The following is a 25329-nucleotide window of genomic DNA, read 5'->3' on the forward strand; positions in this document are numbered from 1 at the left end:
GCCTCAGGGATCCATTCTGGGACCCCTTGCTCTTTGCGATTTTTATAAATGACCTGGACGAGGAAGTGGAGGGATAGGTTAGTAAATTTCCTGATGACACAAAGGTTGGGGGTGTTGTGGATAGTGTGGAGCGCTGTCAGAGGTTACAGCGGGACATTGATAGGATGCAAAACTGGGCTGAGAAGTGGCAGATGGAGTTCAACCCAGATAACTGTGAGGTGGTTCATTTTGGTCGGTCAAATATGATGGCAAAATATAGCATTAATAGTAAGACCCTTGGCAGCGTGGAGTATCAGAGGGATCTTGGGGTCCGAGTCCATTGGTCACTCAAAGCTGCTACGCGGATTGACTCTGTGGTCAAGAAGGCATACGGAGCATTGGCCTTCATCATTGTGGGATTGAGTTTAAGAGCCAAGAGGTAATGTTGCAGCTGTATAGGACCCTGGTCAGACCCCACTTGGAATACCGTGTTCAGTTCTGGTCACCTCACTATAGGAAGGATGTGGAAACCATAGAAAGGGTGCAGAGGAGATTTACAAGGATGTTGCTTGGATTGGGGAGCATGCCTTATGAGAATAGATTGAATGAACTCGACCTTTTTCTTCTTGGAGCAACGGAGGATGAAAGGTGAACTGATAGAGGTGTACAAGATAATGAGAGGCATGATCGTGTGGATAGTCAGAGGCTTTTTTTCCAGGGCTGAAATGGCTAGCAAGAGAGGGCACAGTTTTAAGGTGCTTGGAAATAGGTACAGAGGAGATGTCAGGGGTAAGTTTTTTTACGCAAAGTGGTGAGTTTGTGGAAAGGGCTGCCGCCGCCGGCGGTAACAATCGAGTCTTTTAAGAGACTTCTGGATGGATACATGGAGCTTAGAAAAATAGAGGGCTATGGGTAAGCGTAGGTACTTCTAAGATAAGGACATGTTCGGCACAGTTTTGTGGGCCGAAGGGCCTGTATTGTGCTGTAGGTTTTCTATGTTTCTAAAGTGCTGAAAATTTTCCACAGCTGATCTGTTGCTTCCCCTCCACCCCAACTGAGTAGAAATTGAAGAGGGCAAAGTTGAACCACAGCAATTTGCGGGCTGTTATGAATATACACTCAGAATATATAGTAAATTGCTCGCACTGTAATCTGCAGCCTGGAATTTCCCTGTAAGCACTGGACTTTTGAACCATCTTAATGAACTAGAGAGTTCACAATCTACTGAAGGACTCGGTGGACTTAACTCTCAAGCAAGCAGTTATGGCATTTTAAGAGGACGAAGGTACATCACCATGGCCAGAATTAAGGGAAGTAGTAAGGACTCCAAGTCAGGCTAAAACGCCAAGGAATGAAACTCCCTCTATCCAATATCTTGTTAGAAAATGTACAGTCGCCAGAGAATGATGAGGAAACCAGTCCTCACTGAGGATTCAAAAACGCAAACACGAGGAAATCTGCATATGCTGGAATTTCAAGCAACACACATAACAGTTGATGGTGAATGCAGCAGGCCAGGCAGCATCTCTAGGAAGAGGTGCAGTCGACGTTTTGGGCCGAGACCCTTTGTCAGGACTAACTGAAAGAAGAGCTAGTGAGAGATTTCACCAGCAACTGTTATGTGTGTTGCTCCCTGAGGATTCGATCAGAAGTGGAAAAAGTGAGCAAATTCAAGTTCTTGGATGTCAATATCTCTGAAGGTCTCATCTCATCCTAACATATCGATGCAGCTACAAAGAAGAAACTACAGTGGCTACATTTCATTAGGTATTTGAGGAGATTTGGTATGTCACCAAAAACAAATTCAAATTCCTACAGATGTGCCAGGAAGAGCATTCTAACTGACTGCATCACCGTCTGGTATGCACTGGAGATGGGGGGGGGGGGGTGGAGGGGGAGGCTACTGCACAGGATCAAAATAAACTGCAGAGAGTTGTAAACTTTATCAGCTCCATCATGGGATTAGCCTCTGTGGTACTGTAGTATCCCTCCGATCCCACTCCAGCCCAACATATTGATATCCTCTTACTTTTCATCAACACCCCTCAACACAGGAGGCCCTCAGGGCTGTATACCAAGTCCCCTCCTTTACTCCCTGTATACTTATGACTGTGTTGCCACCCACAGCTCCAATCTGCTAATTAAATTTGCCAATGACACGACATTGATTGGCCTAATCTCAAACAATAACGAGTTGGCCGACAGGGAAGAAATGATTTCTTTGACACAGTGGTGTCAAGAAAACAACCTCTCCCTCAATGTCACATAAAGAAAGGAGCTGGTTGTGGACTATAGGAGGAATGGAGACGGGCTAACCCCTATTGACATCAATGGATCTGGGGTTGAGAGGGTGAACAGCTTTAAGTTCCTTGGCATCCACATCACCGAGATCCTTACATGGTCTGTGCACACCAGCTGTGTGGTGAAAAAGCACAACAGCACCACTTTCACCTCAGACGATTCAGGAAGTTTGGTATGGGCCTCCAAATCCTAAGAACTTTCTACAGGGGCACAATTGAGAGCATCCTGACTGGCTGCATCACTGCCTGGTATGGGAACTGTACCTCCCGTAATCATAGGATTCTGCAGAGAGTGGTGTGAACAGCCCAGCGCATCTGTAGTTGTGAACTTCCCACTATGCAGGATATTTATAGAGACAGGTGTGTAAAAAGCGCCCAAAGGATCACTGGGGACTTGAATCACCCCAACCACAATCTATTCCAGCTGCTACCATCCGGGAAATGGCAGCACAGCATAAAAGCCAGTCCCAACAGGCTCCAGGACAGCTTCTTCCATCAGGCCTTCAGACTGATTAATTCACGCCGATTTGAGTGTACTTCTATGTTACATTGATGTCCTATTTATTATAAATTACTATGATTGCACATTTAGACGGATACGTAATGTAAAGAATTTTATTCCTCGTGCAGGATGTAAGAAATAAAGTGAAATCGTTTCAATTCACCGCAATGTACTGAAAACAGATTTTAGTTTCACAATGCCTGAGATGGTGAAGGGTCTGTAATCAGCATCAGGTGACCCCCAACCAAGCTCTGCATCAGCAGCCTACAGTTGACCCACAGAAAGTTGTATAAATGGCCTCCCTTCCTGGATAACAGTGACCCCCTACCTTGCCGATGCCTCTGGTTGGTGAAGGAGCTGGTGAGACAGGAATGAAGTCAATGCGCTTCGGTGATGCGGACTTATCCAGGTCATTGTCACTCTGTGGAGAACAGCACAAAATAATCCTGAAAAATAACAGCCTTCAATGACACTCTATGTTCATGGCTTCATGGATAGTTCAGAAAGCTAATGGCTCCTAAAACATTGAGTGTGTGTCTTTAAGCTCCTATACCTCCTCTCTGATGGTAGTCATGAGGTTGCCAGGGCAGTAGGACATGAATATGTTGAAAGGTTGAATACTCCAGACTCACCTTCAAGGACTTGATATAATTTGAGCTCCCAGTACTTATCTTATATATACGAACACTTTGTCTTCTTTGACACATTGGTTAGTTGTCACTCTTTGACTATTTATAAAAACATAAGGTAGAGGAGCAGAATGAGGCTATTTGGCCCATCGACTCTGCTCTGGCATTTCATCATGGCTGATCCATTTGCCTCTCAGCCCTAATCTACTACCTTCTCCCTGTATCCCTTCATCCCCTGACTAATCAAGAATCGATCAACCTCTGCCTGAAATACCCAATGACTTGGCCTCCACAGCCGCCTCTGGCAACGACTTCACTACAGATTCACCACTCTCTGGGTAAAGAAATTCTTCCTCATCTCTGTTCTAAAAGGATCACCCCCTGTTCTGAGGCTGTTTTCTCTGGTACGAAACTCTCCCACCATAGGAAGCATCTCTCCACACCCACTCTATCAAGGCTTTCAACATTCAATAGGTTTTAATGAGGTCAGCCTTCATTCTTCTGAATTCCAGTGAATACAACTCCGGAACCATCAAGCACTCTTCATACAACAAGCATTTCAATCCTGGAATCATTTTCATGAACCACATTTCTTAGATAAGGGGCCCAAACCTGCTCACAATACTCCAAGTGATGCCTTACCAGTGCTTTATAAAGCCTCAACATTACATCCTTGCTTTATATTCTAGTCCTCTTGAAACGAATGCTAACATTGCATTTGCACAAGAACTCCCAGATCCCTTAGCAACCTCGGTGTTTTGTATTTTCTTTCCATTTAGAAAATAGCCAACCCTTTCATTTCTTCTGCCAAAGTGCATGACCATTCACTTCCCGACACTGTGTTCCATCTGCAATTTCTTTGTCCATTCTCCTAATCTGTCTAAGTCCTTCTGTAGCCTCTCTACTTCCTCAAAACTACCTGTCCCTCCACCTATCTTCATATCGTCTGCATACTTTGCAACAAAGACATCAATTCCATCATCAAAATCATTGACATACAACGTAAAAAGAATCATTCCCAACACAGACCCCTATGGAATACCACAAGTCACCATCAGCAAACCAGAAAAGGCTCCCTTTATTCCCACTCTTTGCCTCCTGCCAAGCAGCCATTGCTTTATCCATGTAATACAATGGGCTTATAGCTTGTTAAGCAGCCTCATGTGTGGCACCTTGTCAAACGCCTGAAAATCCAAGTATACAACATAGTGATTCTCCTTTGTCTGTCCTGCATGTACCTCTTCAAGGAATTACAATAAATTTGTCAGGCAAGATTTTCCCTTGAGGAAACCATGCTGACTACAGCCTATTGTATCGTGTGCCTCCAAGTACCCCAAAACCACATCCTTAAGATTCAACTCCAACATCTTCCAGGCCACTGAGGTAAGAGGAAGTGGCCTATAATTTCCTTTCTTCTGCCTCTAGCCCAACTTGAGTAACATTTGTAATTTTCCAATCTTTCAGAACCATTCCAGAATCTAGTGATCCTTGAACGATCATTATTAATGCCTCCACAATTTCTTCAGCCACCACTTCCAAAACTCTGGTGTGTACACCATCTGGTCCAGGTGACTTAACTACCTTCAGAGCTTTCAGTTTCCAAAGAACCTTCTCTCTAGTTATGGTAAATTCATACTTCACGACCCCTGACACCTGGAAGTTCCACAGTACTGCTAGTGTCTTCCACAGTGAAAACTGATGCAAAGTACTCATTAATTTTGTTCCCTATTTTGTTGTCCCCCATTGCTACCTCTCCAGTATAGTTTTCCAGCTCTCCACTCTTGGTATCGACTCTCGTCTCTCTTTTACACTTTCTATATCTGAAGAAACTTCTGGTATCCTCTTTCGTACTATTGTCTTGCTTACTTTCATATTCCATCTTTACCTTCTTATTGACTGTTTTAGTTGCCTTCTGTTGGTTTTTAAAAGTTTCCCAATCCTCCACTTTCCCACTAATTTTTGTTCTATTTTTTGTTCTCTCTGTCTTCAATTTTCCTTGTCAACCACTGTTAACGTCATCCTCCGTTTAGAATACTACTTCTTTGGGATGTATAGATAGATACTTCATTTATCTCAAAGGAAATTACAGTGTCTTTTAGAAGTAAGAAAGAATTAAAAAAAGGGACCTCAAACAGTCTAACAGGAGGTGGGGGGGGGGGGGGGTCATCACTTAGGTTGACTCATTATAGAGCCTAATGGGCCAGCATGAGAATGACCTTATATATAAGCACATAACAATTACAGCACGGAAACAGGCCATCTCGGCCCTTCTAGTCCGTGCCAAACTCTTACTCTCACCTAGTCCCACCAACCTGCACTCAACCTATAACCCTCCATTCCTTTCCTGTCCATATAGCTATCCAACTTAACTTTAAAAGACAACATCGAACCTGCCTCAACCACTTCTGCTGGAAGCTCGTTCCACACAGCTACCACTCTCTGAGTAAAGAAGATTCCCCTCATGTTACCCCTAAACTTTTGCCCTTTAACTCTCAACTCATGTTCTCTTGTTTTAATCTTCCCCACTCTCAATGGAAAAAGCCTATCCGCGCCAACTCTATCAATCCCCCTCATAATTTTAAACACCTCTATCAAGTCCCCCCTCAACCTTCTACGCTCCAAAGAATAAAGACCTAAGTTATTCAACCTTTCTCTGTAACTTAGGAGATGAAACCCAGGCAACATTTTAGTAAACCTCCTCTGTACTTTCTCAACTTTATTGACATCTTTCCTATAATTCGGTGACCAGAACTGTACACAATACTCCAAATTTGGCCTTACCAATGCCTTATACAATTTCAACATTACATCCCAACTCCTATACTCAATGCTCTGATTAATAAAGGCCAGTATACCAAAAGCTTTCTTCACCACCCTATCCACATGAGATTCCACCTTCAGGGAACTATGCACCATTATTCCTAGATCCCTCTGTTCTACTGCATTCTTCAATGCCCTAACATTTACCATGTATGTCCTATTTTGATTAGACCTACCAAAATGTAGCACCTCACATTTTTCAGCATTAAACTCCATCTGCCATCTTTCACCCCACTCTTCTAACTGTCCTAAATCTCTCTGAAAGCTTTGAAAACCTACTTCATTATCCACAATGCCACCTATCTTAGTATCATCTGCATACTTACTCATCCAATTTACCACACCATCATCCAGATCATTAACATATATGACAAACAACACTGGACCCAGTACAGATCCCTGAGGCACACCGCTACACACCATCCTCCAATCTGACACAGTTATCGACCACTACTCTCTGGCGTCTCCCATCCAGCCACTGCTGAATCCATTTTATTACTTTATCCATTATATGGCACCTCTTTGGAGCAGCACAGTTGTCTTAGTCATCTGCCTCTCCTATATCTATCCTACGCCTTCCGAATTGCTCCCAGAAACTCCAGCAATTGCTGTTCTGTCATCATCCCCACTAGTGTCCCCTTGCACTCAATTTTTGCAGTCCTCTTCACCTCTCTCCTCCTCTGAGCCTCGGTGCCAGAGACCCTGTCACTGCAGCTTCTCTCTGGTAGGCCATCCCCTCAACAACGTCCCTCTCTCTGACACTCTACTGCGTCTCACTGAGAAACACAGCTATAGTGTGTAATTAGATTGCCTTGAAACTGAAACTTTCAGCTCTCATACAGTTAGACTGCCTCCACATTTAGAATGTATATACAGTACTTTCTCATTGGCAGACCAAGTTCCCATTCATCTGCAGCAACTCACAAAATGCTGGAGGACACTCAGCAGGTCAGGCAGCATCTATAGAAATGAATAAACCATAAGACCACAAGACATAGCAGCAGAATTAGGCCATCTGGCCCATAGACTCTGCTCCGCCATTCAGTCATAGCCGATCCTTTTTTTCCTCAATCTCCTCCTCAACCGAAGTTTCCGAAGTTCTCCCCGTAACCTTTGATGCCATGTCCAATCAAGAACCTATCAATCTCTGCCTTAAATACACCCAACGACCTGGCCTCCACAGCTGCATGGGGCAACAAATTCCACAAATTCACCACCCTTTGGCTAAAGAAATTTCTCTGCATCTGTTTTGAAAGAGTGCCCCTCTATCCTGAGGCTGTGCCCACTTGTCCTAGACTCTTCCATCATGGTCTCTATTTCCTGAGGAGACTGAGGTCCTTTAACATCTGTCGGATGATGCTGAGGATGTTCTACCAGTCTGTGGTGGCCAGTGCTATCATGTTTGCTGTTGTGTGCTGGGGCAGCAGGCTGAGGGTAGCAGACACCAACAGAATCAACAAACTCATTCATAAGGCCAGTGATGTTGTGGGGATGGAACTGGACTCTCTTACGCTGGTGTCTGAAAAGAGGATGCTGTCCAAGTTGCATGCCATCTTGGACAATGTCTCCCATCCACTACATAATGGACTGGGTGGGCACAGAAGCACATTCAGCCAGAGACTCATTCCACTGAGAAGCAACACTGGGCGTCATAGGAAGTCATTCCTGCCTGTGGCTATCAAACTTTACAACTCCTCCCTTGGAGGGTCAGACATCCTGAGCCAATAGGCTGGTCCTAGACTTATTTCCTGGCATCAGTTACATATTACTATTCAATTATTTATGGTTTTATTACTATTTAATTATTTATGGTGCAACTGTAACGAAAACCAATTTCCCTTGGGATCAATAAAGTATGACTATGACTATGGAAACATTCTTTCCACATCTACTCTGCCTTCTGAATTTCAGCGAGCAGACCCACAGCCATCAAACGTTCCTCCTATAATAACCCTTTCATTCCTGGAATCATCCTTGTGAACCTCCTCTGGACCCTCTCCAATGCAAGCACATCTTCTCGAAGATGAGGGCCCCCAAACTGTTCACAATACTCAAGGTGAGGTCTCACCAGTGCCTTATAAAGCTTCAGCATCACATCCTTGCTGTTGCATTCTAGATCTCTTGAAATGAATGCTAACATAGCATTTGCCTTCCTCACCACCAACTCAACCTGCAAGTTAACCTTCAGGGTGTTCTGCACAAGGACTCCCAAGTCCCTCTGCATCTCAGGTTTTTGGATTTTCTCCCTGTTTTGAAAATAGTCTGCACAATTATTTCTTCAACCATAGTACAAGGCCATGCATTTCCCAGCATTTTATTTCATTTGACGCTCTCCTGTTCATTCTCCTAATTGGTCTAAATCCTTCTGCAGCCTACCTGTTTCCTCAATACTACCTGCCCCTCTACCAGTCTTTGTATCATCTGCAAACTTGGCATCACAGCCATCTATTCCATTATCTAAATCATTTATATACAGCATAAAAAGAAGTGGTCCCAACACCAACCCCTGTGGAAAAGCACTAGTCACTGGCAGCCAACCAGAAAAGGATCCTTTTATTCCCACTCACTGCCTCCTACCAATCAGCCAATGCTCTAACCATGTTAGTAACTTTCCTGTAATACCATGGGCTCTTAACTTGGTAAGCAGCCTCATGTGTGGCACCTTGTCAAAGGCCTTCTGGAAGTCCAAATATACAACATCCACTGCATCCTCTTTATCCATCCTAATTGTAATCACTTCAAAGAATTCCAACAGGTTTGTCAGGCAGGATTTTCCCTGAAGGAAACCATACTCACTTTGTACTATCTTGTCCTGTGTCACCAAGTACTCCATTACCTCATCCTTAACAATTGACTCCAGCCACTGAGGTCAGGCTAACTGGTCTACAAATTCCTTTCTGCTGCCTTCCTCCTTTCTTAAAGAGTGGAGTAATATTTGCAATTTTCCAGTTCTCTGGCATCATGCCAGAGTCCAATGATTTTTGAAAGATCATTTCTAATGCCACCATAATCTCTATCACTACCTCTTCCAGAACCCTACGGTGCAGTTCATCTGGTCCAGGTAACTTATGTACCCTCAGGTCTTTCAGCTTTTTGAGCACCTCTCTCGTAATAGTAACTGCACCCACTTCTCTTCCTTCACACACAACAACATCAAGCATACTGCTAGTGTCTTCTACAGTGAAGACTAATGTAAAATACTCATTTGGATCATCAGCCAATACCTTGTCCCCCATTATTATTTCTCCTGCCTCATTTTCTAGCAGTCCTAAATCCATTTTCATTTCTCTTATTTTTAATATACTTGAAAAAACTTTTACTATCCTTTATCAGATCTGCCTCCTCCATTGACTCTTTTAAGTCCAGGCTCAAACCTTACCTTCATTCACTAGCATTTGAATCTTCCTGATGTGGCTGATTTTTTGGTTTGTGCTTAGGCTCATGTGTTGTTTATTTTGTGCCTATAAGCTGTGTGCCTTGTTGTTTCTATCTGTGTTTCTTGTATTTGTGATTTTAGCTACCTGTTATGGATTGTACAGCACTCTGGTCAACATGGGTTGTTTTTAAATGTGCTTTATAAATAAATTTGACTTGACTTTGATATTATTTGCTAGCTTGCTTTCATATTTCATCTTTTCCCTTCTAATGATTCTTTTAGTTGCTCTCTGTAGGTTTTTAAAAACTTTCCAATCCTCTATCTTCCCACTAATTTTTGCTTTGCTCTATGCCCTTTCTTTTGCTTTTAACATTAGCTTTGATTTCCCTTGTCAGCCATGGTGGTACTATTTTATCATCTGAGTATTTCTTCATTTTTGGAATACACATTCCTGCACCTTCCTCATTTTCCCCAGAAACACACACCATTGCTGCTCTGCTGACATCCCTGCCATCAGCTCCTTCCAATTTACATTGGCCAACTCCTCTCTCATACCACTGTAATTTTCCCCACTCCACTGAAATACTGCTACATCAGACTTTACTTTCTCCCTATCAAATTTCAAGTTGATCTCAACCATGTTGTAATCAGTGGTTCCCAAGGGTTCTTTTACCTTAAGCACCCTAATTGCCTCCAGTTCATTACATAACACCCAATCCAGTATAGTTGATCCCCTTGTAGGCTCAACGACAAACTGCTCTAAAAAGCTATCTCTTAGGTATTCAACAAACTTACTCTCTTGAGATCCATTACCAACCTGATTTTCCCAATCGACCTGCATGTTAAAATCTCCCATGACTACCATAACATTGCCCTTTTGACTGGCCTTTTCTATTTCCTGTTGTAACCTGTGGTCCACCTCCCAGCCACTGTTGTGAAGCCTGTATATAACTGCCATCAGCGTCCTTTTGCCCTTGCAGTTTCCTAACTCAACCAACAAGGATTCAACATCTTCTGATCCTATGTCACATATTTCTACTGATTTGATGCCATTCTTTACCAGCAGAGCCACACCACCCCCTCTACCTACCTTCCTATCCCTCCGATACAACATGTAACCTTGGACATTCAACTCCCAACTACAACCATCCTTCAGTGATGGCCACAACATCATACCTGGTCATCTGTAATATCGTAGCAAGTTTATTCACCTTATTTCTTACACTAAGTGCATTTAGATACAACACCTTGAGTACCGTATTTGCTATCCTTCTTGATTCTGCATCTCTCATGATTTGATACTCAGCCTGTCGGCTGCAACTAAGTCCCAACACCTACCTGCCCTTCCTGACAATCTGACTGCACGTTATCTTTACTTTTTTACCATCTGTCCTATCATGACTCCCTTCACTCCAGTTCCCACCCCCTGCCAAATTAGTTTAAACCCTCCTCAACAGCTCTAACAAAGCTGCCCGCAAGAAACAGTTGATGTTTCGGGCCGAGAAAGGAAGACTGGAAGGAAAGGGGGAAGACAGCAGAACAAAAATTGGGGGAGGGGAAGGAGGACAGTTAGAAAGAGCAGGAAGGTGATAGGTGAAGACGGGGGCGGGGGTGGGAAAGGTAAAGGGCTGGAGAGGAAGAAATCTGATAGGAAAGGAGAGAAGACCATAGGAGAAAGGGAAGGAGGGGACCCAGGGGGAGGAGATAAGCAGGTGAGAAGAGTGGGGAACAGAAGAAGGGGGACACAGAGGCAATTTTTTTTAAAACCAGAAAGAGATATTGATATGCACACAGCATAAGAAATTAAATTGCACAATTTTGAAATTCAGCTATAGATTGTCAAGTATGATGTTGTGGCCATCTCTGAAACTTGGCTAAAGGATGGCTGCCATTGGCAGCTGAACAGCCAAGGATATACAGTATATCGGAAAGATGGGTTAGTAGGCAGAGGGTGGGGTGTGGTTCTGTGTATAAGAAAAAATATTAAATCATTAGAAAGGGATGGCATAGGAACAGAAGGTGTAGAGTCTCTGTGGGTTGAGTTAAGAAATGGCAAGGGTAAAAGGACCCTAATGGCAGTTGTATACAGGCCTCCAAACAGCAGCCGGGGTGTGGATTACAAATTACAGCAGGAGATAGAAAAGGTGGGTCAGGAGAACAACGTCATGATCATCGTTGGGGATTTTAGCATGAAAGTGGATTGGGAAAACCAGGCCAGTACTGGACCTCAAGAGAGAGAATTTGTAGAATATCTAAGGGATGGCTTTTTAGAACAGCTTGCTGTTGAGCCCACTAGGGAATCGGCTATGCTGGATTGGGTGTTGCGCAACGATCCAGAGGTGATAAGAGAGCTTAAGGTTAAGGAACCTTCAGGAAACAGTGATCACAATACGATTAAGTTCACTTTGAAATTTAAGAAGGAGACACCAAATTCCAATGTGTCAGTATTTCAGTGGAATAAAGGAAATGACAATGGGATGAGAGGGGACTTGGCCAAGGTTGAATGGAAAGATACACTAGCAGGAAGGACAGCAGAGCAGCAATGGCTGGAATTTCTGTGAAAAATGAGGGAGATGCATGACAGATATATTCCAAATAAGAAGAAATTTTTGAAAGGAAGAAGGACACTGCCATGGCTGACAAGTGAAGTCAGAGCCAAAGTAAAAGCAAAAGAGAGGGCATACAAGGAAGCCAAAGCTAGTGGGAAGACAGAGGATTGGGGAGCTTTTAAAAACTTGACGGAAACTAAGAAGGTCATTAAAAAGGAAAAGATGAATTATGAAAGGAAGCTGGCAACTAATATCAAAGAAGATACTAAAAGCATTTTTAAGTATATAGAAGCTAAAAGAGAGTCAAGGGTAGGTATAGGACCAATAGAAAATGACACTGAAGATATTGTAATGAGAGACGCAGAGATGGCAGAGGAACTGAATGTGTATTTTGTATCAGTCTTCACAGTGGAAAACATCTGCAGTATACCGGATATTCAAGAGTGTCAGGGAAGTGAAGTTTGTGCAGTGAAAATTACGACCGAGAAGGTGCTTAGGAAGCTTAATGGTCTGAGGGTGGATAAATCTCCTGGACCTGATGGAATGCACTTCTGGGTTCTGAAGGAAGTGGCTGGAGAGATTGTGGAGGCATTAACAATGATCTTTCAAGAATTGATAGATTCTGGCATTGTACCGGACGACTGGAAAATTGCAAATGTTATTTCAGTATTTAAGAAGGGTGGGAGGCAGCAGAAAGGAAACCATAAACCTGTTAGCCTGACATCAGTGGTTGGGAAGTTGTTGGAATCGATTGTTAGGGATGAGATTACGGAGTACCTGGAGGCACATGACAAGACAGGCCAAAGCGAACATGGTTTCCTGAAAGGAAAACTCTGCCCGACTGACTGACTGCAATTTTTTGAGGAAATTACAAGCAGGGTAGACAAAGGAGATACAGCAGATGTGGTGTACTTGGATTTTCAGAAGGCCTTTGACGAGCTGCCGCACGAGGCTGCTTAGCAAGATAAGAGCCCATAGAATTACAGGGAAGTTACTAGCATGGGTGTTGTATTAGCTGGTCAGCAGAAAACAGAGTGGGAATAAAGGGATCCTATTCTGGCTGGCTGCCGGTTACCAGTGGAGTTCCACAGGGGTCGGTGCTGGGACCACTGCTTTTCACGATGTATGTCAATGATTTGGACTACAATATTAATGGATTTGTGGCTAAATTTGCTGATGATACAAAGATTGGTGGAGGAGCGGGTAGTGTCGAGGAAACAGAGAACCTGCAGAGAGACTTGTATAGCTTAGAGGAATGGGCAAAGAAGTGACAAATGAAATACAATGTTGGAAAGTGTATGGTCATATACTTTGGTGGAAGAAATAAACAGGCAGACTATTATTTAGATGGGGAGAGAATTCAAAATGCAGACATACAGTGGGACTTAGGAGTCCTTGTGCAGGGTACCCTGAAGGTTAACCCCAGGTTGAGTCAGTAGTGAAGGCAAATGGACTCGGTATTGGCTGTGTTCGGCTGCTTCCAAGGCATCGGCAAGTTGATGGTGCCTGGAGGTTTATGGCAGGGAGTTTCTCCATTTTGCTGCCTGCTATCGGGGATTCGGGAGTCGAACGACTCGGGACTTTGAGACTTTTTTTTCCACTGTGCCCATGGTCTGTTTTTCATCAAATTATGGTATTGCTTTGCACTGCCGTAACTATATGTTATACTTATGTGGTTCTGTCAGTGTTTGTCTTTGGTTTGTCCTGTTTTCTGTGATATCACTCCGGAGAAACATTGTATCATTTCTTAATGCATGTATGCATTTCTAAATGACAATAAAAGAGGACTCAGTGTTCTCATAATCTAATCTAAACTCATCCATGTGACAAGATGCCTAACTAAGCTACTTCCCTGGATTTGACTATCAGTCACTTTAACACCGTAACGCCACAAGACATAGAAGTAGAATTAGGCCATTTGGCCCATCAAGACTACTCTGCCATTCCATCATGGTTAATTTATTATCCTTCTCAACCCCATTCTCCTGCCTTCTTCCCGTGACCTTTGATGACCACACTAATCAAGAACCTATCAACATCCGCTTTAATTATACCTAATAACATGGCCTCCACTGTGGCAATGAATTCCACAGATTCACCACCCTCTGGCTTAAGAAATTTCTCATCTCTGTTCTAAACAGACGTCCTTCTATTCTGAGGCTGTGCCCTCTGGTCCCGGATTCACCCACTATAGGAAACATCCTCTCCACATCCACTGTCTAAGCCTTTCAATGTTTGATAGGCTTCATGAGATCCCCCCTCATTCTTCTGAATTCCAGCGAATACACCGCAGAGTCAAATGTTCCACATACACTAACCCTTTAATTCTCAGAATCATTCTTGTGAACCTCCTCTGGACCCTCTCCAATGCCAGCACAACTTTTCTTAGATAAAGGACCCAAATCTGCTTACAATACTCCAAATGTGGTCTCATCAATGCCTTATAAAGCCTCAGCACTACATCTTTGCTCTGATACTCTTTAACAGTACTGTTGCTGACAAAGCTGTATTGGCAATGATAGCACGAGGAATTCTGCAGATGCTGGAAATTCAAGCAACACACATCAAAGTTGCTGGTGAACGCGATCCCTCCAACGGGATCCCACCACTAAGCACATCTTTTCCTCCCCCCCACCTCTGCTTTCTGCAGGGATCGCTCCCTACGCGACTCCCTTGTCCATTCGTCCCCCCCATCCTTACCCACCAATCTTCCTCCTGGCACTTTCCTTTTAAGCAGAACAAATGCTACACATGCCCTTACACTTCCTCCCTCACCACCATTCAGGGCCCCAGACAGTCCTTCCAGGTGAGGCAACACTTCACTTGAGTCGGTTGGGGTGATATACTGTGTCCGGTGCTCCCGGTGTGGCCTTTTATATATTGGCGAGACCCGACGCAGACTGGGAGACCGCTTTCTGAACACCTACGCTCTGTCCGCCAGAGAAAGCAGGATCTCCCAGTGGCCACACATTTTAATTCCACATCCCATTCCCATTCTGACATGTCTATCCACGGCCTCCTCTACCGTAAAGATGAAGCCACACTCAGGTTGGAAGAACAACACCTTATATTCCGTCTGGGTAGCCTCCAACCTGATGGCACGAACATTGACTTCTCAAACTTCCGCTAATGCCCCACCTCTCCCTCGTACCCCACCCGTTATTTATTTTTATACACACATTCTTTCTCTCACTCTCCTTTTTCTCCCTCTGTTCCTCTGACTATACCCCTTGCCCATCCTCTGGGTTTTTTTTCCCCCCCCATCCCCCTTTTCCTTCTCCCTGAGCCTCCTGTCCCATGATCCTCTCATATCCCTTTTACCAATCACCTGTCCAGCTCTTGGCTCCATCCCTCCCCCTCCTGTCTTCTCCTGTCATTTTGGATCTCCCCCTCCCCCTCCCACTTTCAAATCTCTTACTCACTCTTCCTTCAGTTAGTCCTGACAAAGGGTCTCGGCCCGAAACGTCAACTGTACCTCTTCCTAGAGATGCTGCCTGGCCTGCTGCGTTCACCAGCAACTTTTATGTGTGTTGCTTGACAATGATAGTGACAGCTTGAACACATGGGAGAATCTATTGCAAGGATTTAGTGAGATTTATACCTGTCTTAGTGAAGTTGGTGAGTTCACAGCCCGACAATTAGTAGATGAGGACCAGCATGCGCAGACAAATCAAGGAACACATTGCTCTCAGGAAATCAGATACAATTCGAGGTGACGCAACCTAAAGGGTGTGAATAATTCAAACTTTTCACTCACCAGGTTTAAGCTTTCTTCCCATGAAACACTCATCTGCATTGCTGCCTGCACTCCCCTGTTCACAAAACAAGACCAGAGTCAATTCACAATGTTAAAGACAAGTCGAAAGATTCTTTCAGTCTTTGCTGGATATAGAAACAAAGTATGTTATATACAACAGCAAAAATCAGCATCTTGAGGAGTTTTAAAGGCCAGATTGGAGGCAGAGATAAGAGTGATTTCACTGACTGAGCAATATTCATAAAACCTCTGACTTCATGCAACTGACTTGAAATAGATCAACGCTTCTCCAAAGAAAACTTATCAGGTGGAATATCCAGAGGTGGAGAAGGACAGATTTTAACCACAAACCCATGCCATTGAAATGACAAGACACATCAACATTTGGCTGAGAAGTTGGAAGTCCAGGGTAATGACTGAAAGGAATTTTATGACTGGAAGGCAGTTACTAGTTGTGTTCCTCAAGGCGTGTACACCAAACTGCACAGGGTGTTCATGGTGGCACTTGGCTTTATGCAATATACTGCATATTGATTTACATAGCACATAAACAAAACAGCACAGGAACAGCCCATCAGTCCATCATGTCTGCACCTAACCCATCACAAGTACATGCACACAGTCTATTTTTCTCCAATACCTGAAACAAAAACTACTGGAAGAAATCAGTGGGTTGAGCAGCATCTTTTTGAAAAATCTACAAATATAAAGATGGCATCAATAAAAATGAAGCTGTAAAAATCTAACTGGAACATTAAAGATTGTAAATGGTTGGGATGTTTTTACTTCCCGATGAGCTCAACAAGTTTTATGTACGCGTTGCAAAGGAGAATAAAACTACACTTATGCAAATCTCTGCAGCATCTGGCAATTCTTTGATATCTGTCTCAGAGACCAATGTCATAACATCTTTTAAAGGGTGAACCCTCACAAGGCACTAAAAACCTGTACCAATCAACCGGCTGGAATGTTCAAGGACATCTCCAATCTCTCACTACTGCAGTTGAAGCTCCCCCCCCTGCTTCAAAAGGGCATCAATCATTCTGGTGCCCAAGAAGAGAAGGGTAGCTGCCTCAGTGACTATCAACTGGTAGCATTAACATCTACAGCGATGAAGTACTCTGAGAGTGGTCACAGCTAGAACTAACTCTTGCCTGAATAAGGACCTGGACCCACTGCAATTTGCCTATGCCACAACAGGACTATAGCAGACGTAATCTCACTGGCTCTCCCCTTGGCCTTGGACAACAGCAATACCTACAGCAGACTGCTGAATACTTAATTACATTTTGGTGTTCAACATGATCAGTAGTAATCAACTTTCTGCAGCTTTTTCTGATCCTGTGCAGTGGCCCGACTCTACCAGAGAGTAGTGCATCAGTTAGAATGCTCTCCAGTATAGGTCTGAGCCGACATTTACGTGCCGGGCGGCACCTAATTAATTAGTTTGTTTATTTTGTCTTTTTCCTTAAAGGTGTGCTGGATGCGTCCCGGCTACCGCTGTACCACTGCATTCTTCGCGGCAATGTATCGGTCCGCAGCCCGGAGGTTGGGACCACTGAAGTATAAGTCAATAGCATCATAACATTTTAAGTAACGTTTGGATATTAAACACACAGCACAAATTTTCCCCGTATGAACATATAAAATCATTGCAACACACCAATATCGTGAATCAGTGGGAGCCCTGGGCTCGTTCCCCTGCAACAAGACAGTCCCATCGAGGGGTGATGGGAGACAGCGATACTCAAAGGGGGTTCCTTATGTCTAGTCTATTCCGCAATTTAGTTTTCATTGCATTCACTGTAGAAAACTCCACTTCGCAGCGATATGATGTTGGAAATGGAAGCAACATTTTCAGTGCTTTCGTGGCTATCTCAGGATATTCAGCCTTGACTTTGATCCAGAATGCCAGCAGAGATGTTAAGTCAAACATACTTTTCAGCCCACTGTCATTTGCAAGCTCAAGGAGTTGATCTTTTTCCCGCGCTGACATGGATGATTCACTGGGGACATTCACAAATGGGTCACGGACCCATTCCTTTGCACGTCTTGGGTCATTTGCGTCTTGGGTCACTGACGACCTCGCATGCGTTCAAGTTCAACAGTGCGTGACAGGGAATGAGGAAAGGTGCAGCTGATTCATATCGTTTCATATCGCCAAATCGTATTGTTTCTTTGCGGCCCAGTAGTACATGCTTTGCGGCCCGGTGGTTGGGGACCACTGCTGTATAACTCTGACAGATTGCCAACTTTTATACCCATTACCCTGACTGACAAAGGCATGGGAGAAAAATCTGTCCATCTACCCTATTCCACACCTCTCCATCTTATTAACCATTAGCCCTCTCCGCTCTGTGGAAAACACACCCAGCTGATCCAATCTCTCTCCACAAATAGAGTCTGTCAATCCACACAACCTGGTGAATGTCCTCTGCACTTTTTCCAATGCAACTACATCATTTCCAGAACAGCCTAACATATTCTAAAAGTGGCATTAACAGTTTTTTTAAAGTGCAATTTATGTCCCAACTTGTATACTCGATGCCAAGCAGACTATGAGTGTTCTTCACCAATCTAGCTGTGCTGCCACTTACAGACTGTCTCTTTGTTCACCAACAATCCTTTGTTCCCTACCATTAACACTGATGTGTACTCCATGGGTGGGATAGCCACAGTGGGCCGAATCATTTATTTCTGTGCTAACTACGCAGAGGTCTAAAAAGAGAAGAGAAGCTGAGGCTTGCTGCTGAAGAAAAGCGCACTCGTCGGAAAAACAGCACCAAGACAACACCGGAGGACAGCGCCTTCAAGTGCAGTCGCTGCAGCCAAGACTGTCACTCCCGTGTGGGCCTCTACAGCCACAACGGACGCTGCTCTAACACAGACTGAAGCAAGACTTTCCAGGCGCAGATCCATGGTCTTGCGAGACTAACGGATGCCACCACCACATCCTTAAACATAGCAGGAGAACTAATATGTTGGTGAAAAGAGCATCAAATCAGATGTATAAATATTGTAGTGGAGTAAAGGGAATTACAAGGGCATGAGAGAGGAGTTGGCCAAAATTGAATGGAAAAGAACACTGACAAGGATGATGGCACCGCAGCAATGGCTGGGGTTTCTGGGAGAAATTTGGAAGACACAGGATGTATACATCCCACACAGGAAGTAGTATTCTAAAGGCAAGATGACACAACCATGGCTAAAAAGAGGAATCAAAATCACATAAAAGCCAAAGAGAGGGCATATAATAGAGCAAAAATTAATGGAAAGTTGAAGGATTAGGAAGCTTTTAAAAACCAACAGAAGACAACTGAAACAAATTAAAGAAAAGATGGAATACAAAAGTAAGCTAACCAATAATACGAGCCTGATTGAATTTTTTTTGAGGATGTGACGAAACACATTGATGAAGGAAGAGCAGGTAGATGTGATGTATATGGATTTTAGCAAGACATTTGATAATGTACCCAATGCCAGGCTTATTGAGAAAGTAAGGAGGCATGGTATCAAAGGGGACATTGCTTTGTGGATCCAGAATTGGTTTGTCCACAGAAGGCGAAGAGTGGTTGTAGACGGGTCATATTCTGCATGGATGTCAGTGACCAGTGGTGTGCCTCAGGGATCTGTTCTGGGACCCCTTCTCTTCATGATTTTTATAAATGACCTGCATGAGGAAGTGGAGGGATGGGTTAGTAAATTTGCTGATGACACAAACGTTGCGGGTGTCGTGGATAGTGTGGAGGGCTGTCAGAGGTTACAGTGGGACATTGATAGGATGCAAAACTGTGCTGAGAAGTGGCAGACGGAGTTCAACCCAGATGAGAGTGAGGTGGTTCATTTTGGTAGGTCAAATATGGTGCAGAATATAGTATTAATGGTAAGACTCTTGGCAGTGTGGAGAATCAGAGGGATCTTGGGGCCTGAGACCATATGACACTCGAAGCTGCTGCACAGGCTGACTTTGTGGTTAAGGTGGCAAACTGTGCATATGCCTTCATCAACCGTGGGAATGAGTTCAAGAGCCGAGAGGTAATGTTACAGCTGTATAGGGCCCTGGTCAGACCCCACTTGGAGTACTGTGCTCAGTTCTGGTCACCTCACTGCAGGATGTGGAAACTATAGAAAGGGTGCAGAGGAGATTTACAAAGATGTTGCCTGGATTGGGGAGCATGCCATAAGTTGAGTGAACACAGTCTTTTCTCCTTGGAATGGTAGAGGATGAGAAGTGACCTGATAAGAGATGAATAAAATGATGAGAGGCATTGATCATGTGGATAGTCAGAGGCTCTTTCCCAGGGCTGAAATAGCTAACATGAGAGGGCACAGTTTTAAGGTGCTTGGAAGTAGGTACAGAGATGTCAGAGGTAAGTTTTTTTTATGCAGAGAGTGGTGAGTGCGTGGAATGGGCTGCCAGGGACGGTGGTGGAGGCGATAAGATAGGATCTTTTAAGAGACTCCTGGACAGGCATATGGTTCTTAGAAAATACAGGGTTATAGGTAACTTCTAAAGTAAGTACATGTTCGGCACAGCATCGTGGGCCAACGGGCCTGTATTGTGCTGTAGGTTTTTTATGCTTCCATGTCTCTATAATACTACAGGATACCAAAAATTTCTTCAGATACATAAACTAGAGTGGTGAGAATGGATATCGGACCACTGGAAAACGATGCTGGAGAGGTGGCAATGGGGGACAAGAAACAGCAGACGAACTAAAGTAGTATTTTGCATCAGTCTTCACTGTGGAAGACACTAGCAGCATGCTGGAAGTTCGAGCATATCAAGGACAGCGTGTGAATTTGCCATTACTAAGGAGACGGTTCATGGAAAACTGAAAGATCTAAAGGTAGATGTCACCTGGACCAGTCGGTGTACAACGCAGGGTTCTGGAAGAGGTGGCTGAAGAGATGTGGAGGCATTAGTAATAATTTTTCAAGAACCACTGGACTCTGGAATGGTTCTGGAAGACTGGAAGATTGCAAATATCACTCCACAGTTCAAGAAATGAGAGAGGCAGAAGAAAAGATATTGTAGGTCAGTTAGTCTGACCTCTGCGGTTGGGAAGACGTTGAACCCCAATTGTTAAGGATGTGGTTTCGGGGAACTTGGAGGCACATGATAAAAGAGGCTGGAGCCAGCATGGTTTCCTCAAGGGAAAATCTTGTCTGACAAAGATCTTGAAATTCATTGAAGAAATAAGCAGGATTAGATAAAGGAGAAATAAGTGGATGTTGAGGACTTGGATTTTCGGAAGGACTTTGACAAGGTGTCACACATGAGGCCGTTTAACAAGTTACAAGCCCATGGTATTACAGGAAAGGTACTAGCATGGATAAAGTAGTAGCTAATTGGCAGGAGGCAAAAGAGTGGAAATAAAGGGAGCATTCCTTTTCTGGTTGGATGCTGATGACTATTGATGTTCCACAGGGATCTATGTTGGGACCACTTCTTTTTAAGTCACATGTCAATGACTCGGACGACGGAATTGATGGCTTTGTTGCTAAGTTTGTGGACAATACGAAGAAAGGTGGAGGGGCAGGTATCTTTGAGAAGTACAGAGCCAACAGATTAGGAAAACGGGCAAAGAAGTGTCAGATGAAATACAGTGTCAGGAAGTGTATGGTCATGCACTTTCCAGGTAGAAGAAATTAAAAGGTAGATTATTTTCTAAATGGAGAGTTTTTTAAAAACTTGAGGCTCAAGACAATTTAGGAGGACTTGTGCAGGATTCCCTAAGGGTTAATTTGCAGGTTGAGTTGGTAAGGAAGGCAAATGCGATGTCACCATTCATTTCAAGAGGACTAGAACATAAAAGCAAGGATGTAATGCTGAAGCTTTGTAAAACTTTTTTTTTCCTCCATTCTCTCTCCAAGGTTGTCTAGAATATTCAAAGGACCAATCAGTTTAGGTAAATTACCACAATCGTTTTACGAAGCCTCTATTTCCTTAACCCTTAAAAAAAATAAAGATCCTACTGATTGTGCATCATACAGACCGATATCTCTTTTGAATATAGATTCAAAAATTTTTTCAAAAATTCTAGCAACTAGGTTAGAGAAGGTATTACCTCAAATTATATCTATGGATCAAACCGGATTTTTTAAAAATCGTTATTCATTCTTTAATATTAGGAGGTTAATGAATATTGTTTATACTCCCTCACTTACTACCCCGGAATGTATTATCTCACTAGCTGCTGAGAAAGCCTTTGACCGAGTCAAATGGCCTTATTTATTTAATGTTCTTGAGAAATTTAATCTTAGTCGGACATTTATATCTTGGATTAAATTGTTATATTACTCCCCGGTAGCCTCGGTTTGTACTAATAATCATAGACCTCCTTTTTTTCATCTTTTTCGTGGTACTAGGCAAGGATGTCCTCTTAGTCCTTTACTTTTCAATATCGCCCTTGAACCTTTAGCAATTGCTATCCGTGACTCGCCCAATGTTTTTGGTATTACCTGTGGAAACGAAACACATAAATTATCACTATATGCAGATGATTTGTTATTATACATCTCCAATCCGGAGAAGTCAATTCCTGCTATTTTAGGTTTGTTGGCTCAATTTAGTAATTTTTCTGGTTACAAATTGAATCTTAATAAGAGTGAATTATTCCCCCTAAATACGCAGGTACCTATTTATGGATGTTTACCATTTAAATTGGTTACTGATTCATTTATATATTTAGGGATAACAATTATGAAAAAGTATAAAGATTTATTTAAAGCTAATTTTTTTACCTTTAATTGATCAGATTAAACTTTTGTTTACCAAATGGTTGCCAATCTCTTTGTCTTTGATTGGTCGGATTAATGCTATTAAGATGATCATTTTGCTCAAATTTTTAGATGTATTTCAATCGGTTCCAATTTTTATCCCAAAATCTTTTTTCGATAATGTAGACTCAAAAATTTCCTCATATATATGGCAGAATAAAAATCCTAGGTTAGGTAAAAGGTTATTTACAGAAACCTAAAAAAGAGGGTGGCTTGCCCTCCCGAATTTCAGATTCTATTATTGGGCAATTAATATTTGATATTTAAAATTTTGGTTACGAGATTTGGATGTACCTTTAAATCTACAATGGGTAAATCTTGAATGTAATTCATTACAAGGGTTTTCCTTGGGTTCGGTTTTAGGAACTTCGCTTCCTTTTACTTCTTCCAAATTGTATAAACAAATGAATAATCCAATAGTTATGCATACTCTACGTATATGGTTTCAATTTTGAAGATTCTTTGGGTTTAATCAATTTATTTTAGCAAGTCCTATTAAACCTAATTTCCTTTTTCAACCTTCCACTATGGATCAAGCTTACTTTGATTGGAAAACCAAAGGTATAATACGTTTTCGCGAGTTATTTCTGGATAATTGCTTCATATCTTTTGATCAACTTTCTAATAAACATAACTTACCCAGATCTCACTTTTTTAGATACCTACAGATTAGAAACTTTTTAATTACTGTTTCTCCCAATTTTCCACACCCATATCCAATGGACACTTTGGAAAAAATTTTAGATTTAAATCTCTCTCAAAAAAGTGTTGTAGCAATTATATATAATAAAATTATGAATTTATGTCCTGATGTTTCCAATAAAATTAAAGCTGACTGGGAAAGTGAACTTAACATTATTATACCGATTGAAAAATGGGAAAAAAATTCTTCAATTGGTTAATTTATCCTCTATATGTGCTAAACATGTGTTGATACAGTTTAAAGTAGTACACAGGGCTCATATGTCTAAAGATAAACTATCTCATTATTATTCTTATATAAATCCTATATGTGATAGATGTCATTCCAAGATAGCTTCTTTAACTCATATGTTTTGGTCATGTCCTTTGTTGGAAAAATATTGGAAAGACATTTCTGACATTATTTCCTAAATATTTTAATGATTTAGCTTCCCACTTAAGATCATATGTATCCTGCAATTTTTTGGATGGTGTATAATTTAGGGACATAACCTGCGTTTTCTTTACATTTATTTTATAACCTGATATTTTCCCAAAGTCATCCAACAGTGTAAACAATCCTATAAATGATTTTTCTGGTTCACTCAGATAGACCAAAACATCATCTGCGAATAACGCCACTTTCTGTTCAATCCCTGCCACCTTGATACCTTTTACGATTTCGCTCTGTCTTATTAGTTGGGCCAGTGGTTCAATATATAGCGCAAAAAGAAGAGGAGAAATTGGGCATCCCTGTCTAGTGCCTCTCTCTAAGATGAAAGAGTCAAAGAGGTCCCCATTTATCTTAATTCGGGCTGTAGGGCTGTCATATAGTCTGAATTACTTTAATAAACTTTTCTTGAAAGCCGAATCTTCCTAACACTCTGTATAGGAATGCCCAACTAACCGAATCAAAAGCTTTCTCAGCGTCCAATCCTACTACCATCGTCTCTGTCTCGTTCTTATTAACCTGTTCTAATATGTGCAGAGTTCTCCTTATGTTGCCCTGTGTTTGTCTTTGTTGAATAAATCCAGTCTGGTCTAAATGGATTAGGCCAGGTAAAAGCTTTCCCAATCTGCGCGCTAATATAGATGTAAATAGTTTGTAATCTAAATTAAGAACACTAATTGGCTGATAATTGCCAAATTCTAGTTTATCTTTACCCTCTTTTGGAATAACTGAAATAATCGCTTCTCTCCAGGAAGGTGGAGTTTCTCCTCTCTGCAAGATCCAATTAAAGGTGTTAAGTAGTAATGGGGCTAACTGTGTCTTCAGGGACTTGTACCACTCTGAGGTAAACCCATCAGAACCCGGGGACTTTCCAGCCTTTAACCTAGAGATGGCCACGTTCAGTTCTTTGACAGTTACTGGTTCTAATAAACTTTCATTTTGTAAATCTGTAAGTTTAGGTAGATCTAAACTTTATTTTATGAATTGTATTGTCTGCTTGTTGTTTTTGTAATTTATATGCTAATAATCTAGCTGATTTACCTCCTACTTCATAATTCTTTTGTCTCAGGTAAAGATAATTTCTTTGAGTTTCCAACGTATAAATATCGTCAATTTCACTTTGCAATTTCCTAATTTCTTGTTTTCGATTTGAATTACTTTTGTTGCTATCTACAACTTGAAGTTGTTTTAATTTTCCTTGAAGGTCTGTTAATTTTTGTGCATTGATTTTTTTCATGTGAGTGGTAATGGAAATAATTTTCCCTCTCAGTACAGCTTTCAATGTATCTCATAAGATCACTGATGATGTTTCTCCCGTGTCATTAAGGTCTAGATATTCTTTGATTTCTCCCCTTAATCTCTCCATTACTTTCGGGTTATTGAGTATATGTGAGTTTAGCCTCCATAGTGTTTTCCTCATTTTCCTTTCCAGGATTAGAGACATAGAGACTGGGCTATGATCCGACAGATCAATTGTTGCAATATTACAGTTTTTTATCCTG

The 25329-nt window shown here is 42.3% G+C and overlaps 1 protein-coding gene across 1 annotated transcript in view; it reads right to left on the minus strand.

Moving 5' to 3' along the window:
• The window catches only part of pabir2 (PABIR family member 2), a 148877-nt gene that overhangs the window by 60317 nt on the left and 63231 nt on the right, over positions 1-25329 (minus strand). The window contains exons 5-6 of the mRNA XM_072271101.1: positions 15913-15967; positions 3110-3202 (exon numbers count right to left, since the gene is read on the minus strand). Coding sequence (XP_072127202.1) covers positions 3110-3202; positions 15913-15967 — 148 coding nt within the window. The remainder of the gene's footprint in view (positions 1-3109; positions 3203-15912; positions 15968-25329) is intronic.

Source organism: Mobula birostris, chromosome 10, assembly GCF_030028105.1.
Source record: "Mobula birostris isolate sMobBir1 chromosome 10, sMobBir1.hap1, whole genome shotgun sequence".
Classification (NCBI taxonomy): domain Eukaryota; kingdom Metazoa; phylum Chordata; class Chondrichthyes; order Myliobatiformes; family Myliobatidae; genus Mobula; species Mobula birostris.